The sequence below is a fragment of the Oncorhynchus kisutch genome, linkage group LG1 (assembly GCF_002021735.2).
Source record: "Oncorhynchus kisutch isolate 150728-3 linkage group LG1, Okis_V2, whole genome shotgun sequence".
Taxonomy (NCBI): domain Eukaryota; kingdom Metazoa; phylum Chordata; class Actinopteri; order Salmoniformes; family Salmonidae; genus Oncorhynchus; species Oncorhynchus kisutch.
The window spans coordinates 58,203,075-58,226,867 of record NC_034174.2 but is presented as its reverse complement, the minus strand read 5'-3'; the positions used below and the strand labels follow the sequence as shown (position 1 = coordinate 58,226,867).

The 23,793-nt window shown below is 40.5% G+C and overlaps 1 protein-coding gene across 1 annotated transcript in view; it reads right to left on the bottom strand.

Moving 5' to 3' along the window:
• Positions 1 to 20,419, bottom strand: part of LOC116374486 (equilibrative nucleoside transporter 1-like) — a 44,560-nt gene extending 24,141 nt beyond the window's left edge. Inside the window, exons 1-5 of the mRNA XM_031827852.1 lie at positions 20,255 to 20,419; positions 8,167 to 8,263; positions 4,944 to 5,017; positions 4,434 to 4,515; positions 3,848 to 4,026 (exon numbers count right to left, since the gene is read on the bottom strand). Of these exons, the coding sequence (XP_031683712.1) occupies positions 3,848 to 4,026; positions 4,434 to 4,515; positions 4,944 to 4,969 (287 nt within the window). The 5' untranslated portion in view covers positions 4,970 to 5,017; positions 8,167 to 8,263; positions 20,255 to 20,419. The remainder of the gene's footprint in view (positions 1 to 3,847; positions 4,027 to 4,433; positions 4,516 to 4,943; positions 5,018 to 8,166; positions 8,264 to 20,254) is intronic.
• Between the last annotated feature and the right edge of the window lie 3,374 nt (positions 20,420 to 23,793).

The following is a 23,793-nucleotide window of genomic DNA, read 5'->3' as shown; positions in this document are numbered from 1 at the left end:
TATTTGTAATTTGACAAAAAATAGCATATTATGTAGGCCCACAGAAATTATAAAGGTAGGTAGATGGTAATTACTTGACTGTTATGATACAAAATGTGGGGGATTCAATTAAGCAAATTCTAGTAATTTCTGCAGGACTATGTGCAACCACTGGGGGAACCCTGGACGTCTGACTGACCTCAAGGTGGGCCCGCTAACCACAGTCCCTGAAGAGTTAACTCCCTTAGGGGAACTCGTAACAAAGGCTAACATAGAGGTTACATTACCATTTGGTGCAGAGAAGTAACCAAGTGTGTCACAGAAACTTGATACTGTATCTGAGGGTGCATTGTCAAAATGTGAAGATGTCACCATACACATTGAACACATAAAGGAGGCTGCTACTCACTTGTCTTTTGGCTCGTGGACGGTCATTATTTATCTTCAGTGATTACTATCACCCTTTACANTCGTCTGTTTAGCGCTATCAGAGCCTCCTCCTCTCCAGTGCTGGGTCGAGTCTCCCACCTGTTTTAGCGCTGCTGGAGCCACCCGCCTGTTCAGCGCAGCCAGAGCTTTCCTATTCTACGGCGCTGCTGGAGTCTCCCGCCTGTTCAGCGCTGCCAGAGGCCTTCCTCCTCTACAGCGCTGCTGGAGTTCTCCTGCCTGTTCAGTGCAGCCAGAGCTGGCAGCCTGCATGGAGCAGCCTGAGCTGCCAATCTGCATGGAGCAGCCAGAGCTGCCAGTCTGCATGGAGCAGCCAGAGCTGCCAGTCTGCATGGAGCAGCCAGAGCTGCCAGCCTGCATGGAGCTGCCAGCCTGCATGGAGCAGCCAGAGCTGTCAGTCTGCATGGAGCAGCCAGAGATGTCAGTCTGCATGGAGCAGCCAGAACTGCCAGTCTGCATGGAGGCAGCCAGAGCTGCCCAGTCTGCATGGAGGCAGCCAGAGAGCCGCCAGTCTGCATGGAGCAGCCAGAGCCGCAGTCTGCATGGAGGCAGCCAGATCCGCCAGTCAGCCAGACTCTTCCAGATCTGCCAGTCAGCCAGACTCTTCCAGATCTGCCAGTCAGCCAGACTCTTCCAGATCTGCCAGTCAACCAGACTCTTTCCAGATCTCCAGTCAACCAGACTCTTCCAGATCTGCCAGTCAACCAGACTCTTCCAGATCCGCCAGCCAGCCAGGATCTGCCGGAGCAAACTACCTGCCTGAGCTTCCTCTCAGTGCTGAGCTGCCCCTCAGTCCCGAGCTGCCCCTCAGTCCCGAGCTGCCCCTCAGTCCCGAGCTTTCCCCTCAGTCCCGAGCTTCCCCTCAGTCCCGAGCTTCTACCTCAGTCCCGAGCTGCCCCTCAATTCCAGTGGGGTCCTTGGTGAGGGTTATTAGGCCTAGGTCGGCGGCGAGGGTCGCCAATCAAAGGACGCGTTACAGGGGGACTAAGACTGGTTGGAGTGGGGTCCTCGTCCCGAGCCGGAGCCGCCACCGTGGACAGACGCCCACCTGGACCCTCCCTATGGGTTTTAGTGTGCGGCCGGGAGTCCGCACCTTGGGGGGGGGGGGTTCTGTCACGCCCTGGTCTTAGTATTTTGTGTTTATATATTTATTTGGTCAGGCCAGGGTGTGACATGGGTTATTTTGTGTTGTGTTGTTGGTATGGGGGTTTTAGTAGGTTATTGGGATTGTGGCTGAGTTGGGTGTCTAGCATAGTCTATGGCTGCCTGAGGCAGTTCTCAATCCGAGTCAGGTGATTCTTGTTGTCTCTGATTGGGAACCATATTTAGGTAGCCTGGGTTTCACTGTGTGTTTTGTGGGTGATTGTCCCTGTCTCCTGTGTTACTTGTCACCAGACAGGCTGTATTAGGTTTTCACTATTCCGTTTGTTGTTTTTGTATTGTTCGTTTTCATCGTTATTAAAGATTGTCTCGATTTAACCACGCTGCATTTTGGTCCGACTCTCCTTCGACGGAAGAAAGCCGTAACACAAGAATGTGTTTTACTAGAGATAGCTAAGGAGTAGAACAATCCCTCATTGTCTCAAAATCATCCTTGCATCTGGGAAACTAAATCAGGGTGGGGTTAAGACAACAACCCACGTGCAGATAATGACAGGATGAACCCAGAGTGGCTTATGATGCCCCAATCTGCGTGGGAGTGTGGATCCAATGATGACTAAGCATTTTTAGTGTCAGCTAAAAATAGTATTCTGCATTTGTGTAAAGGTTAGGTTACTCGGTACAACACTCAAGGGTGTGGGGTCGACTAGGCTCACTATTGCAATAATTAATCGATATTGAATAAAGATGATTGTTTGAAGAAGTGACAAAGTCTCTCTCACTTAATTAGAATATTCCAAGACAAATCCCACCTATTCCACTCCAGCCATTACCACGAGCCCATTTTCCCCAATTAAGGTGCCACCAACCTCCTGCGTTGTGAATTCCCCCCTAAAACTAATACCTTACTTGTCATTCTTGCACTAACACTTGTCTTATCTTACTAGCACTGATTTTACTGATAGATGCTTTAGTGAGGAATGTTAATCTTTGCAATGACTGTGATATGTGGTTTTGTTCTATCTACCTTAGTTGAATGCACTGACTGTAAGTCACCCTTGATAAGAGTGTCTGCTAATGAACAAAATGTAAAATCTTAAATAAAGACATACTACATTGAGGGTGCTGAGGACTAGTTCTACTTTCAGGACAATTCAGAGGATTGAAGGGGAAAAGATTTGACACGTTAAAAAGAGGGAGGAAGGAGCCAAAAAAGGGACCGTAGAAAGGTCGGAAAAACTCACAGTTTATGATGACAATCTTGATCATGGTCAACGTGAAAAAGGGGAGGGGTGCCATCTCTATTTTAACCAAATGGCTGTCAGAAGAAACACCACCAAAATCACTGCCAGGCTGCCCATGATCCGAAACTTCTGAGGAATCCTGTGAGTTAGAGAGTTTGAGTGAAATATCTGAGGTCAATCTTACGCTTATTACAAGTGTTTCTCCTGCCTAGTACACTTTTCACAGTGTACTAGGCAGGGCCAAGCTGAAATGCAATGGCCTGGCTACGCATCCACTCTAGTTGCTGGAACCGTGCTAGAAAGGACAATGTGAAATAATATATCTGCTCTAGTACAGTGCCGCTTGGGTCGGCACGATAGTGTAAAAAGGATACAATTGTTTAAGTTGAACCCCAAAGGAAAACTAAACATGCCTGCTCAATACATGCACACATTATCATATTAGATGTCCAGCAAAAGATTAAAGTCCTACTCCAGTCAAAGATTGTCTATTATATTTGCAAGGTACTTCTAGTGACTGCTCTAACAATGGAAATACATGTCCTCAAAGATGGAAGGCAGGTGGGAGGAGGAGAGATCAGGTGGGACCATTCTAGCCAATGAGTGGGCCAAAACTTCACATTTGTTGCTTTTTAGTAATTGTCACGTATACTTGATTGTGTGTTTTGGATAATTGTCTTGCTGCACGACCGAAACTACACTTCAACTTCAGCTCACAGACGGATGGCCTGACATTCTCCTGAAGAATTCTCTGATACAGAGCAGAATTCATGGTTCCTTCTATTAAGGCACGTCGTCCAGGTACTAAGGCAGCAAAGCATACCCACACCATCACACTCCCACCACCATGCTTGACTGTTGGTATGAGGGTCTTACTGTGGAATGCAGTGTTTGGTTTTCGCCAGACATAACGGGACCCATCTCGCCCTTGTGTGTGTACATGACTGCATTTTATACTTGGTGTATTGTTTTTCAACAGGAAAAGGAAAAGATAGCTGTAGTGCATCTTCAAGATGTAACTTTTGGAGTAGTGCTTTAATGCATTAGGAAAGATGTGGTTGGGGTGCTGGACAAACCTTTGATGCAGGACTGAGTTGAGACAGGTGAAGGCCAGTAAAGGCACCATGGCACAAAGTGTCATTACGTTATTGAACTTGGCCTCCAAAAGGCTACGGTTGTTCCCTTCTGCCCCGTTCCCATTGCCTGACAGGTTGGTGCCCATTTGGGAGGGGTCTCTGAGACGGCTGCTAAAATACTGTAGAGACAGAGGACAGCCACTTAATTTTTGTTAAGTGCTGATGTGTGGTGATAGTTCTGGCACAACATGTCTGCCATGCATCACCCTTGTGGGTGCTATACATCTTTAGTGGAAGAAATACAATAATATATAAAATATACAATTATGTGAAGCACATTGAGCATGCTATAAAATTCTATTTAATTTAAAACCATCATTAATTATTACAATGAGTAGATTAGGGGTTATCAGTACTTCTGTTAATAATCATTGGCTATCAAGAAGATCTGAAAAGTAAGACTTGAGACATATTTAGAAATTGATACAGACATTTCACTAAAAGCTCTGGCATTGTATCGTTGAAATATATTCTTTAATTATTCACAATCTTAAGGTAGATGATAAAAAAATATTGTGTGCTCTACCATGGTGGCTGTCATAAAGAAGTTCCATGGCAGGAGCGTTCCTAAGCCCAGCATGAAAAAGATCAGCCACACGCCATTGTTTCTGTTGGATGACAGAGTAGAGGAAACTAGGGTTACAGACATTATTTGTAATTTGACAAAAAATAGCATATTATGTAGGCCCACAGAAATTATAAAGGTAGAATGGTAATTACTTGACTATTATGATACAAAATGTGGGGGATTCAATTAAGCAAATTCTATTCTAATTTCTGCAGGACTATGTGCAACCACTGGGGGAACCCTGGACGTCTGACTGACCTCAAGGTGGGCCCGCTAACCACAGTCCCTGAAGAGTTAACTCCCTTAGGGGAACTCGTAACAAAGGCTAACATAGAGGTTACATTACCATTTGGTGCAGAGAAGTAACCAAGTGTGTCACAGAAACTTGATACTGTATCTGAGGGTGCATTGTCAAAATGTGAAGATGTCACCATACACATTGAACACATAAAGGAGGCTGCTACTCACTTGTCTTTTGGCTCGTGGACGGTCATTATTTATCTTCAGTGATTACTATCACCCTTTACACTTCAGCACCAAACCTGAAAGAAATGGGTTGGATTGAAAAACATTTTTTTTCTTTTCTTTAGTCATGTCGAGGAATACAAGAAAACAAACTCATATTATTGCATGTTATTTTATCAACTACATTAGAGAAAAATGCAAAGAGGGTTTTAGGAACTTAAACTGGGTTAGTGGAATAAAAAAATCATATTTGAATGAATATGGGGCTATGAGATCTGAAAACTAGGGTTAGACTACATTTCCACTGTGCTGAAACTTCAACTGAATGACTGAAATGAAGATCTGCTGACTCTTTGCATTAATTCAGTAGCATACTGACTAATAGCCTAGGCTACAGTTGTTTTTGCTCCTGTACAATGTAAGATTGATATTCGTAATATTACCAAACATCGAGGCATTAGACAGAGAGAGCATCATGCAATGTGATAATGAGAGATCAACAACTTACAGCAACAGACTCAGTATCATCAACTACCCATTTCCAGACAGTTGTCAAGATCTTCTTATTTTTTAAAGTTGAGAGGTAGGCTAATGGACATTCTAAGAACTCAGATGTTGACTCCTCCCAAAATCAGGGAAGCCCTCACTCCTCCCAGCACAACTATGTGTGCGTTTAAGAAGCTTATAGTGACTAACTGGCGCTATCTTAATGTCTACTCTGCCCCACAGCCTCCCGACACGCTTTTCCATATTCCCCACACTACGGGGAAGAGAGCTGTGATGTATCAAAACAATAACAACTTAAAATGAATAAGCTACATTATTTTTCTCTATCTGCTTAATAACTGTACGGGCCTCATTACATTTTCTATTGGGATCTGTAGGCTATGGCATCTCACAAGGTAGCCTGCTGTGTTCAGTCTTAGGACAATACTGGTCAGAATGGATGGTCTGATTAGGTTAATCATTCTAACAATATGCAATTCAAACTTATCAATAACTTCCTTCCTTTACCTTTTTCATGGCCATGTGTCTCTGGGGTGAAATCAATGAGAACCACACCTCCCTGTCTCTCTCTATCACTCTCTCTCTGTCCTTCCCTCTCTTTCTGTCCCCCTTCTCTCTCTCTGTCCCTCCCTCCCTCTCTCTCTGTCCCTCCCTCACCCAGGCATGCACATTCACAGACCTTTTTTCTATAAAAAACGTCTTCTTTTCTCAAATTTAGCCTAGGTCTTGTGTTCCTCTGGTTAGAAAATGCAACTCAGCAAGTGCTCTACTCCCTGCACTTAAGGGGCTTGAGCGTCAGCAGTAGAGCACTCACATATGCCACGCTACACATGTATCAAGACACTTATGTGTTGCGCAAAAGTACTGTGCATGTAGTAGGCTAGGCTATAATGATCAGTCAGACAGGGTGCAAATGTAAACATATAGTTTAGGGGTATAAATGCAATAACCCTACCCTCCAAGCCTCTAAACATTACACGGTAAGCAAATGAGTATAGAGCCCACTACCATTTGGTCAACCAATAGCCTACGTATAGCCTTGTCTACACTGTGCAAAATCAGGAAAGCTCTCTCTTAAAAACACATGAACTGTGCACTAAAATCCAAATGCATTGTTGGTCTACAGCACACAGTACACTGTACCATGACGTGCAAGGCATAAATGTTGCATAATTCTACATACATTTTCCTGGCGCAGTTGTATTTACACAGACCGTAGCTCCAAATCAAACATATGCAACTATCTCAAGTCAGTAGGAGTAGTCATGTCTGACGCAACAGCATGGAATGATGTTGCTGGCAGGATTGAGTTGAGAGAAAGCTGTGTGATGTTAAGCAGGACCTAGGAGTTAGGCCTACAGTGTCTCCTGACCCCTCCTGTCTCAGCCTCCAGTATTTATGCTGCAGTAGTTCATGTGTCGGGGGCTAGAGTCAGTCTGTTATATCTGGACTATTTCTCCTGTCTTATCCAGTGTCCTGTGTGAATTAAAGTATCCTCTCTCTAATTCGCTCTCTCTTCCTTTCTCTCTTTCTGAGGACCTGAGCCCTAGGACCATGCCTCAGGACTACCTGGTCTGATGACTCCTTGCTGTCCCCAGTCCACCTGGCCGTGCTGGTGCTCCAGTTTCAACTGTTCTGCCTGCGGCTATGGAACCCTGACCTGTTCACCGGACGTGCTACCTGTCCCAGACCTGCTGTTTTCAACTCTCTAGAGACAGCAGGAGCGGTAGAGATACTCTGAATAATCGGCTATGAAAAGCCAGCTGACATTGACTCCTGAGGTGCTGACCTGTTGCACCCTCAACAACCACTGTGATTACCATTATTTGAACATGCTGGTCATTTATGAACATTTGAACATCTTGGCCATGTTCTGTTATAATCTCCACCCGACACAGCCAGAAGAGGACTGGCCACCCCTCATAGCCTGGTTCCTCTCTAGGTTTCTTCCTAGGTTTTGGCCTTTCTAGGGAGTTTTTCCTAGCCACCGTGCTTCTACACCTGCATTGCTTGCTGTTTTGGGGTTTTAGACTGGGTTTCTGTACAGCACTTTGATATATCAGCTGATGTAAGAAGGGCTATATAAATACATTTGATTTGGTAAAGGATTTTAGCTCTGGATAAGATCCCATGTGATATCAGAAATAAATAGGTATGAGGGGTTGCTTTGCAAAGACGGATGCCACACCCAAGCAAAATAACATTTACCCTATTGAATACAAGGTAAATGCGGTACAATTTTTTTGTGAAAGTAAGTAGAGATTTTTTGAAAGAAAACCTCAAATCATGAGGGAGGCTCCCCTATTCTTTTTTAATCCAAACTGAGATGAATAGTAGCCTAATCATGGCTAGGATAACTCTAAGAGAATCTTAAGTGATGAGCAATTGTGGTTGATCTTGCCCATCCAAAGACTAATACAAAAAAGTAGGCCTAATATTTAATAAAGAGGCTCATTTTTGTACATAAATTAAGTAGCCTAATCTTTACCAACAAAGGTGTTATTGCGTTCTTAGCATTGGCCAGTTTTGGTCTCTCACCTCCTCGCTATAGATTGTTTCATCGTTATCGGTGTATCATCAGAAAACTTAATGGTGGTGTTGGAGTCGTGCTTGGCTACGCAGTCATGTGGAAACAGGGAGTACAGGAGGGGACTAAGCACACACCCCTGATGGGCCCAGGTGTTTTCAGTTTCGGCGTGGCAGTTTTGTTGTTACATACCCTTACCACCTGGGTGCGGCCCGTCAGGAAGTCCAGGATCCAGTTGCAGATGGAGGTGTTTAGTCCCAGGGTCAGCACTATGGTGTTGAACGCTGAGCTGTAGTCAATAAACAACAAGTCAGAATAAGATCGTCTGCTAAATTACCAAAATGTAAATGTACATTTGTGTGTATAGGCCTGTTCTTCGTCATGGAGGTAATTGTATCAGTTTAAACTTAGGCTACCAGATATGTCAGCAGATATGTCATACAATTTTTAGACCCAGTTGAATTAAGATATTGTGCAAAAACACACTGTCACTCTTCTTTACAAGATAGGATTGAGGGTTCAAATGAGAACCACTAAGCCTGAGCTCTAGCTGAAGAAGGTGGGGTTATTTTGAAGAATAATTTAGGCTACTGTCATGTTAGGCTAATTATTATTGCTGATGACACGCATACCCATAGCACCATGCAGTTACCACCATGATAGAAAATATGAAGAGTGGTACTCAGGGATGTGTATCGTTGGATTTTCCCCAAACAAAATGATTTGTATTCAGGACAAAAAGCTTATTTATTTTGGTAGCACTTATTTGTTTTTCCTTTGCCTCCAACCCCTTTCCATGCGTGGAACGGATGTGGGTGGGGCTAAGTCTACATAAGGAAATTGTCAAATTTTAAAAAATTCACAAAAGCTCTGATGAAGTCCGTCAGGCCGATACGTAAGCTTATTAAATATCAGTGATACTATCAAGAGCAGTGTGCGGTTTTCCTTTTCCTTCATCTTGTTCAACTGTTGTCTTGCACCTACAAAGAGATTGCTCAGATGTGCGAGTGCCTTTTGAATTTTATATTTGAATTACTCCAAAATATGTGGGCTAAAAAACCTAGCAAAAAAATGTTAGCTGACATGGGCTAGTTGTTCTGGACATTTCTATGAATAGCTTTCTAAAGGTATGCAATGACTGACATGACAAGAGGAAAACTGATGATGCACTACCCAATTTTGAAATTGCACCTTGTGCATTCTACTATTACAACTTTTAAGCCGGACTAAGTTTAGGGGGGACCACTGCGCCCCCCTGCCGACCACTCTCGCTCCACAGTTTGGGAACCACTGTTCTAGAGAATACAGACCATTTCCAATGCATATTTTGAGTTTTGTGGACATGCACCATATGATGACAAATTCTGAATCCAGATGCGTCTTTTAGATATATATAATATTACTCAGAATATCACACATGGACATTTCTTGATATGGACTCAGAACTGATATTTGAAAATAACAGAAACCTTAACCTGACAACAAATGAGATATTGGCAAAACAAATTAACAGTTAAAACAAGGTAAATAAATAAACATATCTAGCAATGGCACAATGAAGTCACAGTCAATTGTGTGGCGACAACGGTTTCTCAGAATCGTTTCCCTCTCAGCCACAGTCCTCTCAGCACATTCAAGTTATGAAACTTCTCTTGGCTGAGGTCCATATCCGGATCTTGAAAGCACATTTTCTGGTGCATTTCTGAGTTTCCAGCACATGCTCAATAATTTGACAATGTGAAATCCATATTTTTCTTACATGCACAAATCATTTGTGGATTCCCTCCGGATATCATACATGGTATGGCCGGATATTGACTCATTAGACATAAGCTTATGTGGACATCTTATTTAAAAAATAATAATACTGACAGTAGGCCTACATAGGACCCTTTCTGCTAGCCATGATTGACTGAGATAATGGGTGGGCTGGACATGTCCAGAGATGAGTTCCGATTGGTCTGCCACATAGCGCGCTTCTGTCTATAACATGAGCTGGTCAGTAGAACTGCAAAAGTGTTTCTCTCCACTTTCTGGAGAACAGAGTTTTGAAATCAGTGGAATGTCCGATGGAATTAGAGTATGATAGCTAAGGAGATGGAGAAAATGGTTGCGTTTGACAGAAAATATGCAGAGGGAGTCGAAAAGAGAAAACACAGAAGGCTGTTGAATAAAACACGTCTCCAGATTACATCTTCAAACTAAGGGCAACCATGGCATCTGTGACAGAGAAGAAGTGTCCATCCATGTATAAGATAGTCTAGCCAGCTACATTTTCAGATATTACATGTTTCTAATTTGGTCAGAAAGTCATTATCATTTCAATTTAAAGCGTACTTTTAGCTAGTTAGCTCACTTTAGCTGGCTGTCTCACTAGCTAACATTACGTGTATGATCTGTGTAGTAATATTATTCATATTTCAGAGCTATTTGCATTGCTAGTTATAGCCTAATGTTAGCTAGCAAACACTGAACCTGGTTTGTTAGTTACATGCAGATTCTTGCAGGGTAGTAACTTCATGAGTTGGGATTATGGTCGATAGTTTAGCTATCTAGCTACATGTCTAAACAAAAGACTCCACTATGCAAGTTACCATTTCAATACAATGTTCATGATGTCACTGCAACGGCTGTTGATAGACGTAGCTGGTAAATTCACAGAATAACTGACTAATTTAAAAACGCTCAACACCCGTTGAGTATGGCCGGTGTCAGTAAACGTTGGCAAAAAAAAGTAATTCAATTGTTGCCAGCAGCACAATTAGTCACCAATGCTCTGGATAACATGAAAACAGCCTAACAAGCTCTGCTAGGGCAAGTAAAATGGTCAGAGTGAGCTGTTCTCTAATTTGTGTCTGGAAGTGGCTATCAAGTTAGCTAATCCAAGTTTATCATTTTAAATTGAATCCGCAAAACACCAGTCTCAATGTCAACAGTGAAGAGGCGACTCTGAGATGCTGGCCTTCTAGGCAGAGTTGCAAAGACAAAGCAGTATCTCAGACTGGCCAATAAAAAAAAATATTAAAATGGGCAAAAGAACACAGACACTGGACAGAGGAACTCTGCCTAGAAGGCCAGCTTCCCTGAGTCGCCTCTTCAGTGAAGCTGCCAGTTGAGGACTTATGAGGCGTCTGTTTATCAAACAAGACACTCTAATGTACTTGTCCTTTTGCACAGTTGTGCAGCGGGGCCTCCCACTCCTGTTTATATTCTGGTTAGAGACAGTTTGCAATGTTCCGTGAAGGGAGTCTTACACAGCGTTGTATGAGATCTTCAGTTTCTTGAAAATTTCTCGCATGGAATAGCCTAAATTTCTCAGAACAAGAATAGGCTGACGAGTTTCAGAGGAAAGTCTTTGTTTCTGGCCACTTTGAGCCTGTAATCGAACCCACAAATGTTGATGCTCTAGATACTCAACCCGTTTTACTGCTTCTTAAATCAGGACAATAGTTTTTTGCTGTGCTAACATAATTGCAAAAGGGTTTTCTAATGATCAATTAGCCTTTTAAAATGATCAACATGGATTAGCTAACACAATGTGCCATTGGAACACAGGTTGCTGATAATGGGTCTATGTACGCCTATGTAGATTTTCCATATAAAATTTCCAAAATTGTCGTTTCCAGCTACAATAGTCATTTACAACATTAACAATGTCCACACTGTACTTCTGATCAATTTGATGTTATTTTAATGGACAAAAATGAGCTTTTCTTACAAAAACAAGGACATTTCTAAATGACCCCAAACATTTGAGCGGTAGTATATTTATAGAATATATATATATATATATATATATACACACACACACACACACACACACACACACACACACACACACACACACACACACACACACACACACACAATATCTTTTTAAAATATATTTTCCTATATTATTTCCTGTAAACCCTACCACTCCTCCTCTTATTGGGGTAAACTAATGAACAACAACACTTAGGCTTCCACAGCTTATTCATTCTATATACATTCTACGGGCCCAATCTGTCCTCTATTTCTGATGTTCTGATGTCTATTTGCAATATATTTCTAACTGTGCTCTTTCACAAAAGTTCTGAACATATATAGTCCCACCCTTCACCTCCATTCAACCCCTACCATCTATCTCTTTACACCATCCATATTGCTATTATTATTATTATTTATTCTCACATGTTCACCGAGCAACAGATAATTCGAAAATAAAATCACAAATGTACACTACACAAAAATATAAATGCAACATGCAATAATTTCAAAGATTTTACTTAGTTACAGTTGAGATAAGGAATTTAGTCAATTGAAATTAATTCATTAGGGCCTAATCTATGGATTTCACATGACTGGGAATACAGATATTCAGCTGTTGGTCACAGACACCATTAAAAAAAGGAAGAAAAGGTTGATCAGAAAACCAGTCAGTATCTGGTGTGACTAGGGCTGTTAACGCCACACCAGCGGTCACAAGTCATGACCGCAGTCAAATTCCACATGACCATTTAGTCATGGTAACTAGGCTTCTCCAAGCTCTGATGCTGCTGGTAGTCATTAGTAGCCTACTAAACTTGCTAACTGCATGGCAATCAGTACTCTATTATTCCTATAATCACTATGACATCAATGCAAATGTAATTGAAATCTAATCAAACACTCCTGAGAGTCCATAAGCTCATTGTGCAACATCTCTATAGGCTATGAAATTGTGTGACAAAACAGGGTTTTGATGGCCTCTATTAAAAAGAGGAGGCCCCATCAGCTTTCTATATTTATTTCTCAACTTTCCTCATATTAAGCACATTGCTTTGCTTTACAACAGGAGTATAGCCTATCTGGCCGGCATGAAAATGAACCACGGGGAAAGTGTCCTCCATTCACTATTTATGTGCATAGATGACATGTATTTTTTTCCCTTGGCCCCTGTTCCAAGACAGGTGCATGATAATGGTTCATTCTAAATCCAAACCAATTTCACACATATAATGTTTAGCATATGTAAAGACAAGACTAAATGAAGAATAGACTAATGTCTGACAATATTATCACGTGTGAATGATGCCCAGCATGTGTAGTAAGGCAAGAAACAGCACATAACTTTTTTGTCGACTTTTTCTAATCATAGTCACCCACCTCATGTAGCCTAGCCCATGTATCACAACTAAAGTGGCATGATAACTTCTTAAAATTAAGCACATTAATCCTCTTTACAACCAGTGTAGAGCCTAACTGGCATATTGTACATAGGCGGCGCGTGAGTTTCGGGAAGATCATTTTCACCATAAAAAGGCACTTTTATAATAAAGCATTACATGCATAATCGCATTTGTGGTCACTTTGAGAATGGTGTTTTCATTTTGGAACATTCACGCTTATGCTTACTGCCATGTGCACATTACTGCGTTTCCTAATGTGAAGAAATAGCCTCACAGTTTAGCATCATTTTGATCTGTTGTATCAGCCTCATTGCTTTTAAAATATTTTTTTGATGCAAGTGGCTGTTGTCGTGGCTCAATCAGAATTACTTAGGTAACGTTGATAAATAAGATGTTTTATTTACATAATAATGCTTAAGTGAGATATGTCATTAGAATGTCTTCTTTTGGATAATACTGTTGATAGTTTGCAGTAATCTCTTCTCTGCTAGGGTTTAGTCACTAGGGGCCCAGAGAGGGGAGAGGTCAGGCTTGTCTTCATATGGGCATGTGTCTGTAACTATTACATGTCCCCTCTGAGGTTGCCCTTATCTTGATCCAGTATATGACCTAAGAGGCTCACTGTCTCGTTGAGCTTGTCCAGGAGGGAGTGTATTTGAGATGGGTGTATCTAGAATTGAAAATGGATATATGCCATTGGATGAGGTAATGTTTTGGTCCGAAGTGATACCAAGAACGAGATAAGGAACTTTGTTTAGGAGACCAAACTGAACAATAATTTATATCTAATGCTATCTAGCTATGGGATACTCCTCTTTCAAGTAAAAGGTTCTTTGTGTAATGTTCCTAAGATCTGTTATTTGTCATGTGAGTTGAGATGGGTGTGTCTTGGCAATAAATGATACTACGAACTGTTTTGTAAGCACTCTCAGATCAATTCATTTATAGACACTGAATTGATCTGAGAGTCACAGGACTATGGTGAAGCTCATGTAATTAAAGATGGACTTTATAATATGACTCTGACTTGTGTGTGGTTTGCTCTCTCATTATTTGGTAATACAGGAAATTTCCACGACACTGTATTCACTTGGGATCTATCACTGTCGAAGAGTATGTTTAGAATATTTATTTCTCACACAGAAGGACAAGTTGACCATGAAGGCCTGATTCACACAGTCTTCTCTGAACAGTTGATGTTGAGATGTGTCTGTTACTTGAACTTGTGAAGCATTTATTTGGGCTGCAATGCCAAGAGTGTGCAAAGCTGTCATCACGCAAAGGGTGGCCAGTTGAAGAATCTCAAATATAAAATATATTTTGATTTGTTTAACACTTTTTTGGTTACTACATTTCATAGTTGTGATGTCCTCACTATTATTTTACAATGTAGAAAATTGTAAAAAAAAAATAAGAAAAACCCTTGAATGAGTAGGTGTTCTGAAACTTTTGACCTGTACACTGCAAATGTACATTTTCCTTGAATATTTGTGCATATTACACATTCTAATATCATAGTCATAATTAACATTGCTGAAAGTCCCCCCTTATCTCAGCTCGCTGGTCACCATAGCATCTCCCACCTGTAGCACACGCTCCAGCAGGTATATCTCTCTAGTCACCCCCAAAACCAATTCTTTCTTTGGCCGCCTCTCCTTCCAGTTCTCTGCTGCCAATGACTGGAACGAACTACAAAAATCTCTGAAACTGGAAACACTTATCTCCCTCACTAGCTTTAAGCACCAACTGTCAGAGCAGCTCACAGATTACTGCACCTGTACATAGCCCACCTATAATTTAGCCCAAACAACTACCTCTTTCCCAACTGTATTTAATTTTAATTAATTTATTTATTTTGCTCCTTTGCACCCCATTATTTTTTATTTCTACTTTGCACATTCTTCCATTGCAAAACTACCATTCCAGTATTTTACTTGCTATATTGTATTTACTTTGCCATCATGGCCTTTTTTGCCTTTACCTCCCTTCTCACCTCATTTGCTCACATTGTATATAGACTTGTTTATACTGCATTATTGACTGTATGTTTGTTTTTACTCCATGTGTAACTCTGTGTCGTTTTATCTGTCGAACTGCTTTGCTTTATCTTGGCCAGGTCGCAATTGTAAATGAGAACTTGTTCTCAACTTGCCTACCTGGTTAAATAAAGGTAAAATAAAAATTTAATAAATAAATTGCATAGTGTAATAAAGTGGTACTATTCCAACTTTGCATAGGATCTTGAGGAACTTATACACCTCAGTAAGTCTCATTGAATCTACAAAACTGTCAGTTTTCAACCTTAACATGTGATGACAATACAACAGAAAAGATGAACAGGAAGGACATTTACTCCCATGGGTGACCTAAACATATCTATTTGAAAGCCAAGGTTCTACTAAGCCATGCCTCCAGTCCAGGGTTCCTCCAGTTCCTCTGTATAAGTGTTTTAGTGTTACTCTGGACCCTGATCTCTCGATTGATGAACATATCAAGACTGTTGCAAAAATCCGAAACTTTCTGTCCAATAATTATGCAGAAAAATGTATCCATGCTTTTGTCACTTCTAGGTTAGACTACTGCAATGCTCCCGGATAAGGCACTAAATAAACTTCAGTTAGTGCTAAACACGGCTGCTAGGATCTTGACTAGAACCAAAGAAATGATCATATTACTCCAGTGCTAGCCTCTCTACACTGGCCTCCTGTTAAGGCAAGGGCTGATTTCAAGGTTTTACTGCTAACCTACAAAACATTACATGGGGTTACTCCTACCTATCTTTCCGATTTGGTCCTGCCGTACATGCCTACACGTACGCTACGGTCACAAGACGCCTCCTAACTGTCCCTAGAATTTCTAAGCAAACAGCTGGAGGCAGGGATTTCTCCCATAGAGCTTCATTTTTATGTCAGTCTGTTATATCTGGAGTATTTCTCCTGTCTTATCCGGTGTCCTGTGTGAATTTAAGTATGCTCTCTCTAACTCTCCCTCTCTCTCTTCCTTTCTCTCTCTCTGAGGACCTGAGCCTTAGGACCATGCCTCAGGACTACCTGGCCTGATGACTCCTTGCTGTCCCCAGTCCACCTGGCCGTGCTGCTGCTCCAGTTTCAACTGTTCTGCCTGCGGCTATGGAACCCTGACCTGTTCACCGGACGTGCTACCTGTCCCAGACTTGCTGTTTTCAACTCTCTAGAGACAGCAGGAGCGGTAGAGATACTCTGAATGATCGGCTATGAAAAGCCAACTGACATTTACTCGTGAGGTGCTGACCTATTGCACCCTCGACAACCACTGTGATTATTATTATTTGACCCTGCTGGTCATCTATGAACATTTGAACATCTTGTCCATGTTCTGTTATAATCTCCACCTGGCACAACCAGAAGAGGACTGGCCTCTCATAGCCTGGTTCCTCTCTAGGTTTCTTCCTAGGTTCTGGCCTTTCTAGGGAGTTTTTCCTAGCCTCCATGCTTCTACACCTGCATTGCTTGCTGTTTTGGGGCTTTAGGCTGGGTTTCTGTACAGCACTTTGAGATATCAGCTGATGTAAGAAGGGCTTTATAAATAAATGTGATTTGATTTGATTTATCCTCACTTAACATGCAAGTTGGATGTTATCATTTGACTTATGAGGAGATAAGTAGGAAACAGAGTTAAAAGGTACTAAAGTACTCATATCAGACAATATCCATCCTACTCTTTTTTAACTTCAGTGGCTATTTGGCCAGCATGAAAGCAGACCAGACAAAACGACGGTCATATATTTAAATGCTGAGGTTTTAATCACATGCTAAGAGGGCACCAAAAAGGGGAAATGAAATGTGGCCAATTGCAAGAAACAAAAGTAGTTTCAAACATAATATAATGTGTGTGAGTAACAGACAATGCCAACTGTGAGCTTTTGAATTCGCTACTGTTAGAGGGAATTAGTCATGTTCAGCCAAAGTACAATTGGTATTGCTTTTCCCTTCAATAACAGGCCACTCTAAAATGTGCAGTTTTGTCACACAACACAAAGCCACAGATGTCTTGTTTTGAGGGAGTGTGCAATTGACATGTTGACAGCAGGAATGTCCATCAGAGCTATTGTCAGAGAATTGTATGTTAAGTTGTATGCTAAGTTCCATAAGCCGCCTCCAATGTTGTTTTCTAGAATTTGACAGTACGTTGAACCGGCCTCACAACCGCAGACCACGTGTATGGCGTTGTATGGGCGAACGATTTGAGATTAAAATTTAAAAAATAAATAATAATTACTATGCACAGCCATTGAAGAGGAGTGGGACAACATTCCACAGGCCACAATCAACAGCCTGATCAATTCTATGTGAAGGAGATGTGTCACGCTGCATGAGGCAAATGATGATCACACCAGATACTGACTGGTTTAATGATCCACACCCCTACCTCTTTTGTTAAGGTATCTGTGACCAACATATGCATATATGTATTCCCAGTGAAATCCATCAATGAGGGCATAATGAATTGTTTTAAATTGACCGATTTCCTTATATGAACTGTAACTCAGCAAAATCTTTGAAATTGTTTATATTTTTGTTCAGTATAGAAAAGGCATCCAGAAAAACCAACATTGGGTATGGGAATTTATACAATCAAAAAACATCATAACAGACCTGGTTTAGTTCATGACAGCTTTAGTTTTTACTTAGTTTATGCCTGTGAGACAGCAGCCTGTAGGCTTTTGTTAGATTCCTGCACTGAATCATATAATCCAATAGTCATGGCTGTCACTCTGAAAAAATATTTGTGTAGTTTATCAGACATGATAAATTTGCCCTCCATAATGGAAGAACAGCCCTGGTTTAAGATTATAGTCCCAAACTGTGGTAAATACAGCACATAGCCATCTTCAGATGCAGAATCAATATGACTTACTGAGCTGTTTTATTAAGATGGATTATTCCTTGCATCCATGAGTAGGTTTGTTAAACATAGATTGTATCTACTTTACAAAGCTTAGCTACTCTGTAGTTGTGCTGTCCTCATCTCACCTGTTGTTGGTCATACACTGAAGTCATGGAGTTATTCTATTGATTCTCTCTTCCAATTCAACCACTACACATGTACTCGTATCCCCTTCTCTGAAATACCTCTTTGAACAACCTTAGTCTAACCAATGATACCCTAGAGAAACTGCAGCGCAAGCAAGCAACAAGGACTTCTCCAAGAGCTGAAGAGCTCTTAGAGAAGTCCTTGTTGCTTGCGCTGCAGTTTCTCTATTACGCAATTGATTATTCCTGTGCTAGTTGGATTTTACACGATCATGTCACATTTCTTCTTCCCCCTTAAAGAGACAAGTGTATTTTTCAATGACTAGTTATAGGAGAGAATGTAATGCATATTATTGCTGGCTAAAAAGGTGTTGTTTGCATACACTAGAGACTTTCCTTTAGCATGCCTAGTTTACAACTACTATGAGTTTTCTTTTACATAATCAGGCTGTGAAATATTTTCTGATAGTCTTGCTGTTGAAGTGCACAAGAAGCGAGAGTCAGATTTTAATTATCACTGTTAAAATGAAATGTGTGACTTGATTTTAAGGAATATTTGATGGTATTTCAACATGTAACAAAATATTATGTAAGGCTCTATGCATGCCAGCAGAATGCATCACCGGGGGCAAACTACCTGCCCTCCAGGACACCTACTCCACCCGATGTCACAGGAAGGCCATAAAGATCATCATGGACAACAACCACCCGAGCCACTGCCTGTTCACCCCGCTATCATCCAGAAGGCGAGGTCAGTACAGGTGCGTCAAAGCAGGGACAGAGAGACTGAAAAACAGCTTCTATCTCAAGGCCATCAGACTGTTAAACAGCCACCACTAACATTGAGTGGCTGCTGCCAACATAGTGACTCAACTCCAGCCACTTTAAGAATGGAAATGGATGGAAATTGATGGAAAAAATGTATCACTAGCCACTTTAAACTATGCCACTTTGTTTACATACCCTACATTACTCATCTCATATATATATACTGTACTCGATACCATCTACTGCTTCTTGCCTATGCCGTTCAGTACCATCACTCATTCATATATATCTTTATGTACATATTCTTTATCCCTTTACACTTGTGTGTATATGGTAGTAGTTGTGGAATTGTTAGGTTAGATTACTCGTTGGTTATTACTGCATTGTCGGAACTAGAAGCACAAGCATTTCACTACACTCGCATTAACATCTGCTAACCATGTGTATGTGACAAATACAATTGGATTTGATTTGATTTAGTACACATGAGCATTCCGAGTGGAAATCATTAACTGGATTGATAAAGATATTGACCATGAGTTTTTGCCCTGGATGAAATAGCTGAAGGACTTCAACGTGTAAACAGGAAAACTTTTATTGTACTTCCCTTGAATGAAATGTAAAAAAAAGCTTATTAAAAGCTCTTACTTCCCAAACATCAGCTATATTAATAGTGTCATAATACAATATGTGTCATTATAGAGTGATCAGATAAGTCTTAAGTGTTATTGACTGTTTTTGTCGCACTGCTTTGCTTAATCTTGGCCATGTCGTAGTTGTAAATGAAAACTTGGTCTCAACTGGCCTACCTGGTTCAACAAAAGTGATTAACTTTTTTTTAAATTAAGTATTGTTGTCCAAATGTAATTCATGGAGGAAGGATAGAGCTTTATCTTGTTGTATACAACATGTTGCCATATTTTTGATACTTGCTTTAGCTCTCTGTCAAAGTCTACTAATTTGCAATCATTAATAAAAATAAATCCATGTAGATGTCAGCTGCAGTTAAACGATATTCAACAATGTATGCTGTGTATATTTACTTGTGAACTGTCACTCACAATAACAGGCGACAATAATTACACATAACCAAACATTAAGACACTACAGTAGAGGAAAAGTTGCTGAAACATGCAGAATGGAGCTAATTGTCCATATTATTGATCATTGCTGGTGTGAGAAAAGCTAAACGGTCTAGTTGTGCTTTACTTTGTACTGTTATTCTAAGATAGGTGTTGGTGAGTGTGTGGTCTTTCTAAATATGGCAAACTGAGGAAAGATTATGTCTCTAAATTATACAAATCATTTGACTAAAAGTAAATCAACTAAAGGAAAGGTGTAAACACTTACTTGCAATCGTCTGTCAGAACTATGTTCACCGGCGAGCGATGTCTCAACAGCTGAAGTTCAAAGACCAATAGGGACTTATCTGAAGTGATCTGTGTTCAATGGGAGTGGTAAAAAAGACAACAACCTCAATAATGACTAATGACTGAAATATTTGCATTACATTATATTTCATCAACCTAGTATGGAATAAATAGAATAGCCCCAAAATTGCAAGCATCAAGTTAAATCAAATGCACCTTGAACACAAACATTGGAAGTTGTTTTAAATATTTAACCAGGTCGGCTAGGGACTCTTCTACTGCATGTCATGCAATCACTAAAACATTCCATTCAACAACTGTCACTCTTTCGAACTTTGTTTTACCAAATCCTTATTGATGTCAACAAAACATGATTTAAATTAAAGTAAAAGTTGTGCATAAATATATCAAGTTAGGTTTTAGACTCTTATTTAAAGTCACAATCTGGATTTTTTTGTTTCAGCCCAATATGCTGGGAAAATGAATCACATGGCCACTTTCCTGCCATAATTTTTTTTCCCACGAGCACAAGTAGCCAAGAGAGTTAGCTCATTAGATTAGTCGTATCAGGAAAAACTGATCCATTGTGGTATACTAGGAAATCAGCTGGTGGACGAGCCCATTGCCAAATGTGTAGATAGGGTTTGTCATTTAAAAAAAATCTAACTTCTTAATGACAGGCATCTGTTTTACCTGAGAACTCACAAGTTCATGGAGCCCGACATTGTGAGGAAAATAATATTACGCTAAGGCTGTTCTTCTTCGTCGGGGGCACTATCGTTCCGATTCATGGCAGTTCAAATGATTTTGTATTCAAAGGCTTTATTTCAACAATCTGTGCTTAGGAAGTCACATAATAAATTGCATAGACTCACTCTGTGTGGAATAATAGTATTTAACATGATTTTTTAATGACTACCTCATCTCTATGTACCCCACACAGACAATGAATTATCTGTAAGGTCCCCCAGTCGAGCAGTGAATTTCAAACAGATTCAACCACTAAGATCAGGGAGGTTTTCCAATGCCTCACAAAGAAGGGCACCTATTGGTAGACGGGCAAAAAAAAAAGCTGGCATTGAATATCCCTTTGAGCATATTGAAGTTATTAATTACACTTTGGATGGTGTATCAATAAACCCAGTCACTACAAAGATATAGGCGTTCTTCCTAACTCAGTTGCCGGAAAGGAAGGAAACCACTCAGGGATTTCACCATGAGGCCAATAGTGACTTGAAAACAGTTACATAGTTTAATGGTTGTGAAGTTGTCAGAAAAAAACGCATCTAACAATGCAATTAAGATATTCTACGAGTGGTCTGAGGCAGTCGGTAAATAACGAGTTTTCAAGTGCAACTTCAGTAATGATAGTTTTGTGACACATCTTGGATATTTAACAATGCTTAAGATTCAAATCGTTCTGAGCCTTGACAGTGAGCGCACGCTAGGTTCGATTAAGGTTTCACTTGCTTACTATGATCCGTATAACACTAGTCTCGTGCATTAATGTTTGATCATTGCCGTACTGCACTTTTTCTGATAGTCTTCTATTTACTTGTAGATAACAACCCTCAATTATTTGTATGATTTAATTCATTCATTTGAAGTGGCGGCTGCATGCATGATATGCTGGGTCAGTTTGTAATTCAAGCCTATTTCGTAAAATTGCTACAGTATATTAATCCTAGTCCAGATCTCCCCATTATTGAAGAAATGTTTTCCTCCATCAAATCCCCTCATGTAGGCCTATACCCTAACCCCCTTATATATTATAGAGAACAACAATCTTTGATGTTTGAAAGTAGCCTACTTGTTTATTGATTAGTTCAATTTATTTTAAGCAATTTGGCGTCACAGCATCCTTCAGTATTGTTTATATTTGCATGATTATTTAAAAATGTGTAGATGAATGAAATGTGCAACTAGTGGATCTCAATTGTGGTCTCTCGCTTGAGAATTCTGGGTTTGAGAACCCATTGACTTCTCCAAAGTGTTAAGCTTTGTCATGAGACGCAAGGTGGATGGATCATTCAGTGATTTCATTTCACATAACTTTTACTTACATTGCCAACTCACTTCAGATGCATAATCTACACAGCGCAGTAGAGGTGGCCACTTGATTTATGATTTGCTGAATTGACACCTGTGGTTTTCCATGGTTCCATTAAGGATGCCTTCTCCAGTAAAGGCACCTGCGTAGTGGTGAGTGACTCCCTGCTCTGCATCTCATTAACTTCTCCTTTTTTCCTGCTGTGTGCTTTTTAAAATTCCTCCCCGGAAAAGTATAAATCTTATCTATATGCTACCTCTAATCCTGTCTCTCCATCTGTCTCTCCCTCTCATTTTATATGCTTTAATGGCATGAATGACAAGGTCAATGTTGCCAAGTGATCAATTATGAACAGCGAAAACAACAATAAGAATAGTAGATATAGGGCTAATTTTAAATAATATTTGTTATATATATATATATATATATATATATATATATATATAAATATGACTCCTTGCTGTCCCCAGTCCACCTGGCCTCGCTGCTGTTCCAGTTTCAACTGTTCTGCCTGCGGCTATGGAACCCTAACCTGTTCATATTTACTCTTGAGGTGCTGTCCTGTTGCATCCTCTACAACTACTGTGATTATTATTATTTGACCCTGCGGGTCATCTATGAACGTTTGAAAATCTCTGACATGTTCTGTTATAATCTCTACCCGGCACAGCCAGAAGAGGACTGGCCACCCCTCATAGCCTGGTTCCTCTCTAGGTTTCTTCCTAGGTTTTGGCCTTTCTAGGGAGTTTTTCCTAGCCACCGTGCTTCTACACCTGCATTGCTTGCTGTTTGGGGTTTTAGGATGGGATTCTGTACAGCACTTTGAGATATTATCTGATGTATGAAGGGCTATATAAATACATTTGATTTGATAGAGGACTGATGGTCTTCCAAATATTGAAATTGTGTAAATAGTTACCCATGTTATTTTGTAAACGTATATATTTTTTTCTAATTTTTTTCAACTTTTTTGGGGTGGGGGTGTGCATTTCGGCGCCACTTGACCCGTCTACTATACCAGCCGGAGGCGCCCCAGCCACCAGCTCATAGCCATTGCTGACTTTCTCTAGAAGTTCACTCCCACTATCATTGGTATCTATGGTGATGTGTGTGTTTCTACGGGATTGGCATTAATAAAAATGATTCTGACAATTCAATTATTGTATAGTTTTTTCTGTTTGTCTGTGACGACGACGGTCAGTGATTAATGCTGTAGCTTAACCTAGCCTGTTAATGTTAGCAAGTTACAAGTGAAAATTATTTCAGCTAAAAGTAAACTATAGAGATTTGCAACAAAATGTGCTACCATGTCTAAGAGACAAAAAATGAAGCTAATATGAAAAATTTAAGAAATGAGAAAAGAGGCACAATCTCTAAGCCAAAGAAAATCACTGCTGAAATGTATCAGCGTGCAGCAATGTCCATCAGCCAGTGTGGAGAACGACAACCCCCAGAGGACAGGCCGTTCA